Below are 14,923 nucleotides of genomic sequence, written 5' to 3'. Positions count from 1 at the left end.
TCCCATGAACTATTACGGCGACAGACTCATAGTGGTCGTATACAACAAAAAACTCAGGCAAGACTTCATACAAATGTTTATCTTTAATGTAGAGTGATGTTCCACCCCCTTTTCGTGTTCTTCTGTACACGCCTACTTCTTTATAGCCTGTGATCCCGACAACCTCAGTTTCGTCTAAAAACCACGTTTCAGTGAAGGCCAAAATATCAAACTGGTGGTTCAAAGAACTCAAAGATAACTCAGTATTGTTCCATTTGTTTTTTAAACTTCTGTTATTAACATGAAACAATGACATCTTTCCACTTTCAGTCTGTGCAATGCGTGAAAGACGAGCAGTCATGATAAGTATTTACTCGGGGCTGTGACATCAGAAATTTGAATGAACAACACAGCAGGAAGTAGAACAGATTCAGCGAATCTTATCTAGATCTGCATGACCTTCAATACGAATAGCTGTGTCGCCTTGTGCCTTGCGCACAAACAACTTTCCATTGCTTTGCCAAGCGTACTGATAAGCCATTTCCGCAGCCTTCCTCTTCATTGCCCATAGCAGCTTTTTGTTATATGCCGTCAGATTGTCGAGCATATGCACACCTGAATTCGTGTCACTGAGAACACGCCTCTTCGCCATCCACTGGTCCCGTGTTGTACGTGACACAAAGCGAACAAGTACCGCCGGCGATTTTCCTTTCTTCTCGGGCAGCCTGTGCAGGCCATCGAGCTCATGTTCGGACAGCCGAGGAAGTTTTAGTTCATTTGCCAGTGCATTTAGTTTACCAAGCAGGTCTTCATTAATATCGTGTTTCAACCCATGAATTTCCAAGTTCTGTCGCCTAGTGTATTGTTCTAAGCTGTTCAATTCTTGCCTTAGCTCCTGAACTTCCTGTCCGCTGTTAGTAGCTTCAACCTTTTCCACCCTCTTTTGAAGAGCCGCGATTTCAGCTGACTGCTGTTTCATTTCTACAAGTACCTCGTCGTACTTCTCAGACATATGTTGAACAGAATGTTCCATTCTGTCTACAGTTTCTTTAATTTACAGCAGTGTCCCGACCTTGGCTTTTATCTCCGTTATTTCTGCCAGCTTCTTATTTATCTGTAGTAAAACGTCCTGAAAGGCAGGTTCCTTTTCCGGCTTTTCTTTCCTAGGTGATGCAGTGCCGCGAGCCGATAAAATGACGCATGTTTGACACGTCCATTCATTCCTATCTGCGAGACTTTTAGATTTAAAGGCAGTTTTAAAAATTCCGGAGCAGGATCCTAAGTGATAACCATAACCACATTCACAGCACATCGGATACGTGCCGAGTTCCGGTAGCAGCTCATTGCAAACCAAGCAGGAGTCGTTTGCAGCCATGTGTAACAAAGCAAAAGATGCAAAACACACAGAATGCACTTCAGCACCAGCGGCGGTGGTGGGGCAGGTAGTTTGCAAGGAAAACTACAGAAAAACCCAACTAACCTGCAAAGTATGAATACTGCTGTTAGCTAAGGCCGCTGCGTTCGGTGCCACCGCCGATGAGCAAAAGCGCCGAGCGTGGGTCAGCTCCGTCTTTTTCAAGATATTGTGGCTGACGTAGTCCCATCCAGGAGCAGCAGGCCAATCACTTGCTTCGGCGTCCTTGCAGAGGAATGGGGGCAGCAAACTCGAAGAAAAGCGCTGGGCCTGGATAGCAGTCTGCAAAGTATGAATACTGCTGTTAGCGAAGGCCGCTGCGTTCGGTGCCACCGCCACCGCTGAGAGTTTCTCTAACATGATGGTTCTCCAACATGGAGTTTCTCTAACAGGGAGTTTCTCCAACATGGAGTTTCTCTAACATAAATTTTTTCCATCAGGAGGTTTCTCCAACATGGAGTTTCTACAACAGGGAGTTTCTGCAAGATGAATTTTCTTTTCTCCAGCAGGGAGTTTCACCAACATAGACTTTCTCCAAAATAGAATTTCTCAAACAGAGAGTTTCTCCAACATGGAATTTCTCTAACATGAAATTTCTCCAACATTGAGTTTCTCAAAAATGGAGTTGTTCCAACATGGAGTTTCTCCAACATAAGAGTTTCTCCAACAGCGAGCTTCTCCAACCTGGAGTTTCTGCAAGAAGGAAATTCTCCAACAGATTTTCTTCAAAAGGGAGTTTCTCCAACAGGGAGTTTCTGCTAAATGGATTTTCTGCAGCAGAGAGTTTCTCCAACATGAAGTTTCTCCAACATGGAGTTTCTCAAACAGGGAGTTTCTCTAACATGGAGTTTCTCCAACATGAAATTTCTCCAATGGGGAGTTTCTCCAACATGGAGGTTCAACAACAGGAATTTTTGCTACATAGTTTTCCCAACAAGAAGCTTCTCTAACAAGAAGTTTAATAAACACAGAGTTTCTCCACATAGAGTTTTCCAACATAGAGTTCTCCAACAAGGAGTTTTTCTGACATAGAGTTTTTTCAAAACAGTTTCTCCTGCATGAAGTTTCTCTAACAGGGACTTTCTTCAATACTATTTTTTTCCAACATGGAGGGAATTCAACAGATATTTTCTGCAACGTAGAATTTCTCTTACAGGGAGTTCTCTTACAGGGAGTTTCTCAACAGGGACTTTCTCCAACAGGGAGTTTCTTCAAAAGAGAGTTTCTCCAACATGGAGTTTCTCCAACATAGGGTTTTTAACAGGGAGTTTCTCCAACAGAGTTTCTCCAGCAGAGTGTTTCTCCAACATGGAGTTTCTCGAACAGGGCGTTTCTCCAACAAGGAGTTTCTCCAGAATGAATTCCTCCAGCAGAGAGTTCCTCCGCTAGGGAGTTTCTACAACATGGAGTTTCTCCAACAGGCATTTTCTCAAACATGGAGTTTCTCTAACAAACATTTCCAACGAATTTTCTCAAACATAGAGTTTCTCCAACGGGAAGTTCCCCACTAGAGAGTTGCTTAAGCAGAAAGTTTCTATGACATGGCGTTTCTCCAATGTAGAGATTTTCCAACATGGAGGTTCTCCAACATGAAATTTCTCCAACAAAGAATTTTCTCCTGCAGGGAGTTTCTCCAACATGGAATTTCCCTGACAAAGAGATTTCCAACAAGGAATGTCTCTAAGAGGCAGTTTGTCCTATATGGAGTTTCTCCAACATAGAGTTTTCTCCGACAGGGCCTTTCTCCCACAAGAAGTTTCTCCAACAGGGAGGTTCTATAAACAGAGTTTCTCCGATATGAAGCTTCCCCAACAAAAAATTTTCTCCAACAGGAAGTTTCTCGAACAAAGAGGTTTACAAGGAGTTTCTCCAAAATGAAGTTTCTCTAACATAAATTTTTTCAATTTTTTTTCTACAACAGGGAGTTTCTGCAAGATGAATTTTCTCCTGCAGGGAGTTTCACAAACATAGACTTTCTCCAACATAGTGTTTCTCAAACAGAGTTTCTCCAACATGGAGTTTCTCCAACATGAAGTTTCTCCAACATGTTGTTTCTCCAACAGCGGGCTTCTCCAACATGGAGTTTCTCCAACAAGAAAATTCTCCAACAGATTTTCTCCAAAAGGGAGTTTCTCCAACAAGGAGTTTCTCCAACAGGGAGTTTCTGCTAAATGCATTTTCTGCAGCAGGGAGTTTCTCTAACATGAAGTTTCTCCAACATGCTGTTTCTCAAACTGGGAATTTCTTCAACATGAAGTTCCCCAACATGAAATTTTCTCTGACAGGAGTTGTCAAACAGGCAGTTCTTCCAACATGAAGTTTCTCCGACATGAAGTTTCTCTAACAGAGTTCTCAAACAGGGACTGTCTCCAACACGGAGTTTCTCCAAAATGGTGTTTCTCCAACAGGAAGTTTCTTCAACATGGAGTTTCTTCAACAGGGAGTTTCTCCAGCATAGATTTTCTCCAACAAGAAAATTCTACAACAGGTTTTCGCCAGCAGGGAGTTTCTCGAACATGGAGTTTCTCAAACAGGGAGTTTCTCCAACATGAAGTTCCCCAACATGGAATTTTCTCCGAGAGGAGGTTGTCAAACAGGGAGTTCTTCCAACATGGAATTTCTCCAACAAGGAGTATCTCCAACGCGGAGTTTCTCCAACATAAAGTTTCTCCAACATTGAGTATCTATAACATGAAATTTCTCCAATAGGGATTTTCTCCAACATGAAGTTTCTCCAACAGGAAGTTTCTGCTACATGGTTTTCTCCAGCAAGAAGCTTCTCTAAAATGGAGTTTATGCAACACGGAGTTGCCCAACATGGAGTTTTCTAACATAGAGTTTCTCCAACAAGGATTTTTTCTGACATAGAGTTTCTCTAAAAGAGAGTTTCTCCTGCATGAAGTTTCTCTAACAGGGACTTTCTTCAATATTTTTATCCAACATGGAGTTTCTCCAGGACGGAATTCAAGAGATATTTTCTGCAACGTGGAATTTCTCTTACAGGGAGTTCCTCCAACAGGGAGCGTCTACAACATGGAGTTTTCGTAAGAAGGAGTTTCGTCAACATGGAGTTTCTCCAATGAGTTTCTCAACGGGGACTTTCTCCAACATTGAGTTTCTTCAAAAGAGTTTCTCCAACATGGGGCTTTTTCAACAGGGAGTTTCTCCAACAAAGAGTTTCTCCAGCTGAGAGTTTCTCCAACATGGTGTTTCTAGAACAGGGCGTTTCTCCAATAAGGAGTTTCTCCAGAATGAATTTCTCCAACAGGTAGTTTCCCCAAAATGGAGTTTCTCCAAAGGGAAGATTCTCCACTAGGGAGTTTCTTAAACACAGTTTCTATGACATGGCGTTTCTCCAACATTAAGATTCCACAACATGGAGGTTCTCCAACATGAAATTTCTCCAACAAAAAATTTTCTCCTGCAGGGAGTTTCTCCAACATGGAATTTCTCTAACAAAGAGATTTCCAACAAGGAATTTCTCTAACAGGCATTTTGTCCTATATGCAGTTTCTCCAACATAGAGTTTTCTCCGACAGGGCCTTTCTTCAACATGAAGTTTCTCCAACAGGGAGGTTCTATAAAGTTTCTCAGACATGAAGCTTCTCCAACAAAGAATTTTATCCAACAGGAAGTTTCTCCAACAAAGAGATTTGCAACAAGAAGTTTCTTCAAAATGAAGTTCCTCTAACAGAGAGTTTCTGCAACAAGAAATTTCTTAAGCAGAAAGTTTTTATGACTTGGAGATTCTTCAACATAGTGTTTCTCTAACATAATGGTTCTCCAACATGGAGTTTCTCCAACAGGAAGTTTCTCCAACATAGAGTTTCTCCAATATGGATTTTCTCTACCATAAATTTTTTCTTCAGGGGGTTTCTCCAACATGGAGTTTCTACAACAGGGAGTTTCTGCAAGATGAATTTTCTCCAGCAGGGAGTTTCACCAACATAGACTTTCTCCAACATAGAGTTTCTCAAACAGAGAGTTTCTCCGACATGGAATTTCTCTAACATGAAGTTTCTCCAACATTGAGTTTCTCAAAAATGGAATTGCTCCAACATGGAGTTTCTCCAACATGAGTTTCTCCAACAGCGAGCTTCTCCAACCTGGAGTTTCTCCAAGAAGGAAATTCTCCAACAGATTTTCTTCAAAAGGGAGTTTCTCCAACAGGGAGTTTCTGCTAAATGGATTTTCTGCAGCAGGGAGTTTCTCCAACATGAAGTTTCTCCAACATGGAGTTTCTCAAACCGGGAGTTTCTCCAACAAGAAGTTCCCCAACATGAAATTTTCTCTTGCAGGAGTTGTCAAACAGGCAGCGCTTCCAACATAAGTGTCTCCAACAAGGAGTATCCCCAACGCGGAGTTTCTCCAACATGGAGTTTCTCCAACATGAAATTTCTCCAATGGGGAGTTTCTCCAACATGGAGGTTCGACAACAGGAATTTCTGCTACATAGTTTTCCCAACAGGAAGCTTCTCTATCAAGAAGTTTATTCAACACAGAGTTTCTCCAACAAGGAGTTTTTCTGACATAGAGTTTTTCAAAACAGAATTTCTCCTGCATGAAGTTTCTCTAACAGGGACTTTCTTCAATATTATTTTTTTCCAACATGGCCGGAATTCAACAGATATTTTTTGCAACGTGGAATTTCTCTTACAGGGACTTCCTCCAACAGGGAGCGTCTACAACATGGAGAATTCCTAAGAGAGAGTTTCGTCAACATGGAGTTTGTTCAATGTAGAGTTTCTCAACAGGGACTTTCTCCAACCGGGCGTTTCTCCAGCATGGGGCTTCTACCACATGTAGATTTCCCAACAGGAACTTTCTTCAACAGGGAGTTTCTCCAAAAGAGAGTTTCTCCAACATGAGATTTCTCCAGCATGGCGTTTTTACAACAAGCAGTTTCTTGAACAGGAAGTTTCTCCAACATGAAATTTCTCCAAGATAAAGGCTCTCCAAGGGAGAGATTCTCCAACAAAGATTTCCAACAGGGAATTTCGCTTACAGGGAATTTCACCTATATGGAGTTTCACCAACATGTAGTTTAATCTACCAGGAATTTACTAAAATCAGCGTTTCTCCAACAGGGGCATTCTCCAGCAAGAAGTTTCTTGCAGAGAGCTTGTTTGACATGAAGTTTTTTCAGCATTGTGTATCTCAAACAGGGAGGTTCTCCAACAGGGAGTTTCTCCTTCATAGGGTTTCTCCAAAAGGAAGTTTCTCCAACATAAAATTTTCTGCGGCGGAGTTTCTCCTACATAGAGTTTCTCCAACATGAAGTTTCTCTAACAAAGTTTTTCAGACAGGGACATTCTCCAACACGGAGTTTCTCCAAAATGGTGTTTCTCCAACAGGAAGTTTCTTCAAATAGAGTTTTTCCAGCATAGAGTTTCTCCAACAGGGAGTTTATCCAACTCTGAGGTTCACCAACGTGAAATTTCTCCAACAAGGAAGTTTCTCCAACAGGCATTTTCTCAAACATAGTTTCTTAAACAAACATTTCCAACAGGGAGTTTCTCTAACATGGAGTTTCTTCAGCGGGAAGTTTCTCAACTAGGAAGTTTCTTCAACAGAGTTTCTATGACATGGTGTTTCTCCAATGTAGAGATTCTCCTACATGGAGGTGTTTCTCCAACATAGAATTTTCTCCTACAGGGAGTTTCTCCAACATGGAGTTTATCCAACATGAAGTTTCTCCGACAGGGAGTTTCCCAAACAGGGATTTCTTCAACATGAATGTTCACCTTCATGAAGTTCTATAACAAGAAATTTTATCCAACAGGGAGTTTCTCCAAGAGGTTTCCAAAAGGGAGTTTCTCCAACACGAAGTTTCTCCAACACAGTTTCTTAAACAGGAAGTTCTGTTCAAATTTTCTTCAACATGGAGTTTCTCCAATGTAGAGATTCACCAACAGGGATTTGCTCCAACATGAAGGTTCTCCAACATGAAGTTTCTCAAACAAAGAATTTTCTCCATAAGGAAGTTTTCCAACATGGAGTTTCTCCAACGAAGATATTTTCATCCGGGAATTTCCCTAATATGCAGTTTCTCCAATATGGAGCTCCTCCAACAAGTAGTTTAACCGACAGAGAGTTTCTCCGACATGAAGTTTCTTTAAAAGAGAGTTTCTCCATCACGGAGTTTCTCAAACAGAGAGTTTCTCCGACAGATTTTATCCAAAATGGAGTTTCTCCAAATTGGTGTTTCTCAAACGGACTTTCTTCAACATGGATTTTCTCCAATCGGGAGTTTCTCCGAAATGTAGTTTCTGAAGCACGGTGTTTCTCCAACATGCAGTTTTCCAACATGGATTTTCACCAACAGGAAGTTTCTCTAACAGGGAGTTTCACCAGCAGGGAATTTCTCAAAAAGGGAGTATCTAAAACAGGTTGTTTCTCCGATATGGAGTTTCTCCAACAGGAAGTTTCTCCAACATAGATTTCCTCCAACAGTTAGTTCCTCCAACATGATGTTTCGCCAACGTGGAGGTTCTCCAACATTGAGTTCCTCCAACAAGGAATTTCTCCAACACGAAGTTTCTACAAAATGGTGTTTCTCCAACAGGAAGTTTCTTCAACATGGAGTTCCTTCAACATGGAGTTGCTCCAGCATAGAGTTTCTCCAACAGGGAGTTTCTCCAACTTGAGGTTCACGAACATGAATTTTCTCCAACAAGGAAGTTTCTCCAACAGGCATTTTCTCAAACATAGAGTTTCTCTAACAAACATTTCCAACGAATTTTCTCAAACAGAGTTCTTCCAACGGGAAGTTCCCCACTAGGGAGTTGCTTAAGCAGAAAGTTTCTATGACATGGCGTTTCTTCAACGTAGAGATTTTCCAACATGGAGGTTCTCCAACATGAAAATCTCCAACAAAGAATTTTCTCCTGCAGGGAGGTTCTCCAACATGGAATTTCCCTAACATAGAGATTTCCAACAAGGAATGGCTCTAACAGGCAGTTTGGCCTATATGAAGTTTCTCCAACATAGTGTTTTCTCCGACAGGGCCTTTCTCCAACAAGAAGTTTCTCCAACAGGGAGGTTCTATAAACAGAGTTTCTCCGACATGAAGCTTCCCCAACAAAGAATTTTCTCCAACAGGAAGTTTCTCCAACAAAGAGGTTTACAAGGAGTTTCTCCAAAATGAAGTTTCCCTAACATAAATATTTTCCATTTTTTTTCTACAACAGGAAATTTCTGCAAGATGAATTTTCTCCAGCAGGGAGTTTCACAAACATAGACCTAATCTAACATAGTGTTTCTCAAACAGAGTTTCTTCAACATGGAGTTTCTCCAACATGAAGTTTCTCCAACATGTTGTTTCTCCAACAGCTGGCTTCTCTAACATGGAGTTTCTCCAACAAGAAAATTCTCCAACAAATTTTCTCCAAAATGGAGTTTCTCCAACAAGGAGTTTCTCCAACAGGGAGTTTCTGCTAAATGGATTTTCTGCAGCAGGGAGTTTCTCCAACATGCAGTTTCTCAAACCGAGAATTTCTCCAACATGAAGTTCCCCAACATGAAATTTTCTCTGACAGGAGTTTCAAACAGGCAGTTCTTCCAACATGGAGTTTCTCCACATGAAGTTTCTCTAAAACACAGTTTCTCAAACAGGGACTGTCTCCAACACGGAGTTTCTCCAAATTGGTGTTTCTTCAACAGGAAGTTTCTTCAACATAGTTTCTTCGACATGGAGTTTCTCCAGCATAAAGCTTCTCCAACAAGAAAATTCTCCAACAGGTTTTCTCCAGCAGGGAGTTTCTCGAACATGGAGTTTCTCAAACAGGGAGTTTCTCCAACATGAAGTTCTCCAACATTGAATTTTCTCCGATAGGAGTTTGTCGAACAGGGAGTTCTTCCAACATGAAGTTTCTCCAACAAGGAGTGTCTCCAACGCGGAGTTTCTCCAACATAAAGTTTCGCCAACATTGAGTTTCTATAACATGAAATTTCCCCAATAGGGATTTTCTCCAACATGGAGTTTCTCCAACAGGAAGCTTCTGCTACATGGTTTTCTCCAGCAAGAAGCTACTCTAAACTGGAGTTTATGCAACACGGAGTTTCCCCAACATGCAGTTTTCCAACATAGAGTTTCTCCAACAAGGATTTTTTCTGACATAGATTTTTTCCAAAAGAGAGTTTCTCCTGCATGAAGTTGCTCTAACAGGAACTTTCTTCCATATTTTTCTCCAACATGGAGTTTCTCCAGGACGGAATTCAAGGGATACTTTCTGCAACGTGGAATTTTTCATACAGGGAGTTCCTCCAACAGGGAGCGTCTACAACATGGAGTTTTCGAAAGAGGGAGTTTCGTCAACATGGAGTTTATCCAATGAGTTTTTCAACGGGGACTTTCTCCAACATTGAGTTTCTTCAAAAGAGTTTCTCCAACATGGGGTTTTTTTCAACAGGGAGTTTCTCCAACAAAGAGTTTCTCCAGCTGAGAGTTTCTCCAACACGGTGTTTCTAGAACTGGGCGTTTCTCCAATAAGGAGTTTCTCCAGAATGAATTTCTCCAACAGGTAGTTTCCCCAAAATGGAGTTTCTCGAAAGGGAAGTTTCTCCACTAGGGAGTTTCTTAACACAGTTTCTATGACATGGCGTTTCTCCAACATAAAGATTCCACATCATGGAGGTTCTCCAACATGAAATTTCTCCAACAAAAAATTTTCTCCTGCAGGGAGTTTCTCCAACATGGAATTTCTCTAACAAAGAGATTTCCAACAAGGAATTTCTCTAACAGGCATTTTGTCCTATATGCAGTTTCTCCAACATAGAGTTTTCTCCGTCAGGGCCTTTCTTCAACATGAAGTTTCTCCAACAGGGAGGTTTTATAAAGTTTCTCAGACATGAAGCTTCTCCAACAAAGAATTTTCTCCAACAGGAAGTTTCTCCAACAAAGAGATTTGCAACAAGAAGTTTCTTCAAAATGAAGTTCCTCGAACAGAGAGTTTCTGCAACAAGAAATTTCTTAAACAGAAAGTTTTTATGACTTGGAGATTCTTCAACATAGTGTTTCTCTAACATAATGGTTCTCCAACATGGAGTTTCTCCAACAGGGAGTTTCTCCAACATAGAGTTTCTCCAATATGGATTTTCTCTAACAAATTTTTTCCATCAGGGGGTTTCTCCAACATGGAGTTTCTACAACAGGGAGTTTCTGCAAGATGAATTTTCTCCAGCAGGGAGTTTCACCAACATAGACTTTCTCCAACATAGAGTTTCTCAAACAGAGAGTTTCTCAGACATGGAATTTCTCTAACATGAAGTTTCTCCAACATTGAGTTTCTCAAAAATGGAATTGCTCCAACATGGAGTTTCTCTAACATAAGAGTTTCTCCAACAGCGAGCTTCTCCAACCTGGAGTTTCTCCAAGAAGGAAATTCTCCAACAGATTTTCTTCAAAAGGGAGTTTCTCCAACAGGGAGTTTCTGCTAAATAGATTTTCTGCAGCAGGGAGTTTCTCCAACATGAAGTTTCTCCAACATGGAGTTTCTCAAACAGGGAGCTTCTCCAACAAGAAGTTCCCCAACATGAAATTTTCTCTTGCAGGAGTTGTCAAACAGGCAGCGCTTCCAACATAAGTGTCTCCAACAAGGAGTATCAACAACGCGGAGTTTCTCCAACATGGAGTTTCTCCAACATGAAATTTCTCCAATGGGGAGTTTCTCCAACATGGGGGTTCAACAACAGGAATTTCTGCTACATAGTTTTCCCAACAGGAAGCTTCTCTATCAAGAAGTTTATTCAACACAGAGTTTCTCCAACAAGGAGTTTTTCTGACATAGAGTTTTTCAAAACAGAGTTTCTCCTGCATGAAGTTTCTCTAACAGGGACTTTCTTCAATATTATTTTTTTCCAACATGGCCGGAGTTCAACAGATATTTTTTGCAACGTGGAATTTCTCTTACAGGGACTTCCTCCAACAGGGAGCGTCTACAACATGGAGAATTCCTAAGAGAGAGTTTCGTCAACATGGAGTTTGTTCAATGTAGAGTTTCTCAACAGGGACTTTCTCCAACGGGGAGATTCTCCAGCATGGGGTTTCTACCACATGTAGATTTCCCAACAGGAACTTTCTTCAACAGGGAGTTTCTCCAAAAGACAGTTTCTCCAACATGAGATTTCTCCAGCATGGCGTTTTTACAACAAGCAGTTTCTCGAACAGGAAGTTTCTCCAACATGAAATTTCTCCAAGATAAAGGTTCTCCAAGGGAGAGATTCTCCAACAAAGATTTCCAACAGGGAATTTCGCTTACAGGGAATTTCTCCTATATGGAGTTTCACCAACATGTAGTTTAATCTACCAGGAATTTACTAAAATCAGCGTTTCTCCAACAGGGGCATTCTCCAGCAGGAAGTTTCTTGCAGAGAGCTGGTTTGACATAAGTTTTTTCAGCATTGTGTATCTCAAACAGGGAGGTTCTCCAACAGGGAGTTTCTGCTCCATAGGGTTTCTCCAACAGGAAGTTTCTCCAACATAAAATTTTCTGCGACGGAGTTTCTCCTACATAGAGTTTCTCCAACATGAAGTTTCTCTAACAAAGTTTTTCAGACAGGGACATTCTCAAACACGGAGTTTCTCCAAAATGGTGTTTCTCCAACAGGAAGTTTCTTCAAATAGAGTTTTTCCAGCATAGAGTTTCTCCAACAGGGAGTTTATCCAACTCTCAGGTTCACCAACGTGAAATTTCTCCAACTAGGAAGTTTCTTCAACAGAGTTTCTATGACATGGTGTTTCTCCAATGTAGAGATTCTCCTACATGGAGGTGTTTCTCCAACATAGAATTTTCTCCTACAGGGAGTTTCTCCAACATGGAGTTTATCCAACATGAAGTTTCTCCGACAGGGAGTTTCCCAAACAGGGATTTCTTCAACATGAATGTTCACCTTCATGAAGTTCTATAACAAGAAGTTTTATCCAACAGGGAGTTTCTCCAAGAAGTTTCCAAAAGGGAGTTTCTCCAATACGAAGTTTCTCCAACACAGTTTCTTAAACAGGAAGTTCTGTTCAAATTTTCTTCAACATGGAGTTTCTCCAATGTAGAGATTCACCAACAGGGATTTGCTCCAACATAAAGGTTCTCCTACATGAAGTTTCTCAAACAAAGAATTTTCTCCATAAGGAAGTTTTCCCACATGGAGTTTCTCCAACGAAGGTATTTTCATCCGGGAATTTCCCTAATATGCAGTTCCTCCAATATGGAGCTCCTCCAACAAGTAGTTTAACCAACAGAGAGTTTCTCCGACATGAAGTTTCTTTAAAAGAGAGTTTCTCCATCACGGAGTTTCTCAAACAGAGAGTTTCTCCGACAGATTTTATCCAAAATGGAGTTTCTCCAAATTGGTGTTTCTCAAACGGACTTTCTTCAACATGGGTTTTCTCCAATCGGGAGTTTCTCCGAAATGTAGTTTCTGAAGCACGGTGTTTCTCCAGCATGCAGTTTTCCAACATGGATTTTCACCAACAGGAAGTTTCTCTAACAGGGAGTTTCACCAGCAGGGAATTTCTCAAAAAGGGAGTATCTAAAGCAGGTTGTTTCTCCGATATGGAGTTTCTCCAACAGGAAGTTTCTCCAACATAGATTTCCTCCAACAGTTAGTTCCTCCAACATGATGTTTCGCCAACGTGGAGGTTCTCCAACATTGAGTTCCTCCAACAAGGAATTTCTACAACACGAAGTTTCTACAAAATGGTGTTTCTCCAACAGGAAGTTTCTTCAACATGGAGTTCCTTCAACATGGAGTTTCTCCAGCATAGAGTTTCTCCAACAGGGAGTTTCTCCAACTTGAGGTTCACGAACATGAATTTTCTCCAACAAGGAAGTTTCTCCAACAGGCATTTTCTCAAACATAGAGTTTCTCTAACAAACATTTCCAACGAATTGTCTCAAACATAGAGTTTCTCCAACGGGAAGTTCCCCACTAGGGAGTTGCTTAAGCAGAAAGTTTCTATGACATGGCGTTTCTTCAACGTAGAGATTTTCCAACATGGAGGTTCTCCAACATGAAAATCTCCAACAAAGAATTTTCTCCTGCAGGGAGGTTCTCCAACATGGAATTTCCCTAACAAAGAGATTTCCAACAAGGAATGTCTCTAAGAGGCAGTTTGTCCTATATGGAGTTTCTCCAACATAGAGTTTTCTCCGACAGGGCCTTTCTCCCACAAGAAGTTTCTCCAACAGGGAGGTTCTAAAAACAGAGAGTTTCTCCGACATGAAGCTTCTACAACAAGGAATTTTCTTCAACAGGAAGTTTCTCCAACAAAGAAATTTACAACAAGGAGTTTCTCCAACACGAAGTTTCTCTAACAGGAAGTTTCTTCAAAAGGAAATTTCTTAAACAGAGTTTCAATGACATGGAGATTATCCAACATACAGTTTCTCTAACATGGAGTTTCACCAACATATTGTCTACAACATGAAGTTTCTCCAACGGAGTTTCTCCAACATAGAGTTTCTCTAACATAAATTTTCTCCAACAGAGGGTTTCTCCAACATTCAGTTTCTTAACAGGGTGCTTCTGCAAGATGAATTTTTCCAGCAGGGAGTTTCACCAACATAGAGTTCCTCCAGCATAGAGTTTCTCAAACAGAGAGTTTCTCATTTTTCTCAGTTTTCTCAGTTTTCTCATTTTTCTCAGTTTCTCCTATATGGAGTTTCTCCAACAGGAAGTTTCTCCAACATAGATTTCCTCCAACAGTTAATTCCTCCAACATGAAGTTTCGCCAACGTTGAGGTTCCCCAACATTGAGTTTCTCCAACAAGGCATTTGTCCAACACGGAGTTTCTACAAAATGGTGTTTCTCCAACAGGAAGTTTCTTCAACATGGAGTTTCTTCAACATGGAGTTTCTCCAGCATAGAGTTTCTCCAACAGGGAGTTTCTCCGGCTTTGAGGTTCACGAACATGAATTTTCTCCAACAAGGAAGTTTCTCCAACAGGCATTTTCTCAAACATAGAGTTTCTCTAACAAACATTTCCAACGAATTTTTTCAAACATAGAGTTTCCCCACTAGGGAGTTAGTTGCTTAAGCAGAAAGTTTCTATGACATGGCCTTTCTCCAACGTAGAGATTTTCTAACATGAAGGTTCTCCAACATGAAATTTCTCCAACAAAGAATTTTCTCCTGCAGGGAGTTTCTCCAACATGGAATTTCCCTAACAAAGAGATTTTCAACAAGGAATGTCTCTAACAGGCAGTTTGTCCGATATGGAGCTTCTCCAACATTGAGTTTTCTCCGACAGGGCCTTTCTCCAGCAAGAAGCTTCTCCAACATGGAGGTTCTATAAACAGTTACTCCGACATGAAGCTTCCCCAAGAAAGAATTTTCTCCAACAGGAAGTTTCTCCAACAAAGAGGCTTACAAGGAGTTTCTCCAAAGTGAAGTTTCTCTAACATAAATTTTTTTCATTTTTTTTCTACAACAGGGAGTTTCTGCAAGATGAATTTTCTCCAGCAGGAAGTTTCACATAGACTTTCTCCAACATAGTTTTTCTCAAACAGAGAGTTTTCTCCAACATGGAGTTT

The 14,923-nt window shown here is 40.9% G+C and overlaps 1 protein-coding gene across 1 annotated transcript; it reads right to left on the bottom strand.

The window, feature by feature from the left end:
- Window positions 1-409: 409 nt before the first annotated feature.
- Window positions 410-991, bottom strand: LOC144109688 (uncharacterized). The gene has a single exon (XM_077642488.1). The coding sequence runs from the start codon at window positions 989-991 to the stop codon at window positions 410-412; it is 582 nt and encodes a 193-aa protein (XP_077498614.1).
- Window positions 992-14,923: the final 13,932 nt, after the last annotated feature.

Source organism: Amblyomma americanum, chromosome 11 (assembly GCF_052857255.1).
Source record: "Amblyomma americanum isolate KBUSLIRL-KWMA chromosome 11, ASM5285725v1, whole genome shotgun sequence".
Lineage (NCBI taxonomy): Eukaryota > Metazoa > Arthropoda > Arachnida > Ixodida > Ixodidae > Amblyomma > Amblyomma americanum.
This window is presented reverse-complemented; position numbering and strand designations above follow the sequence as displayed.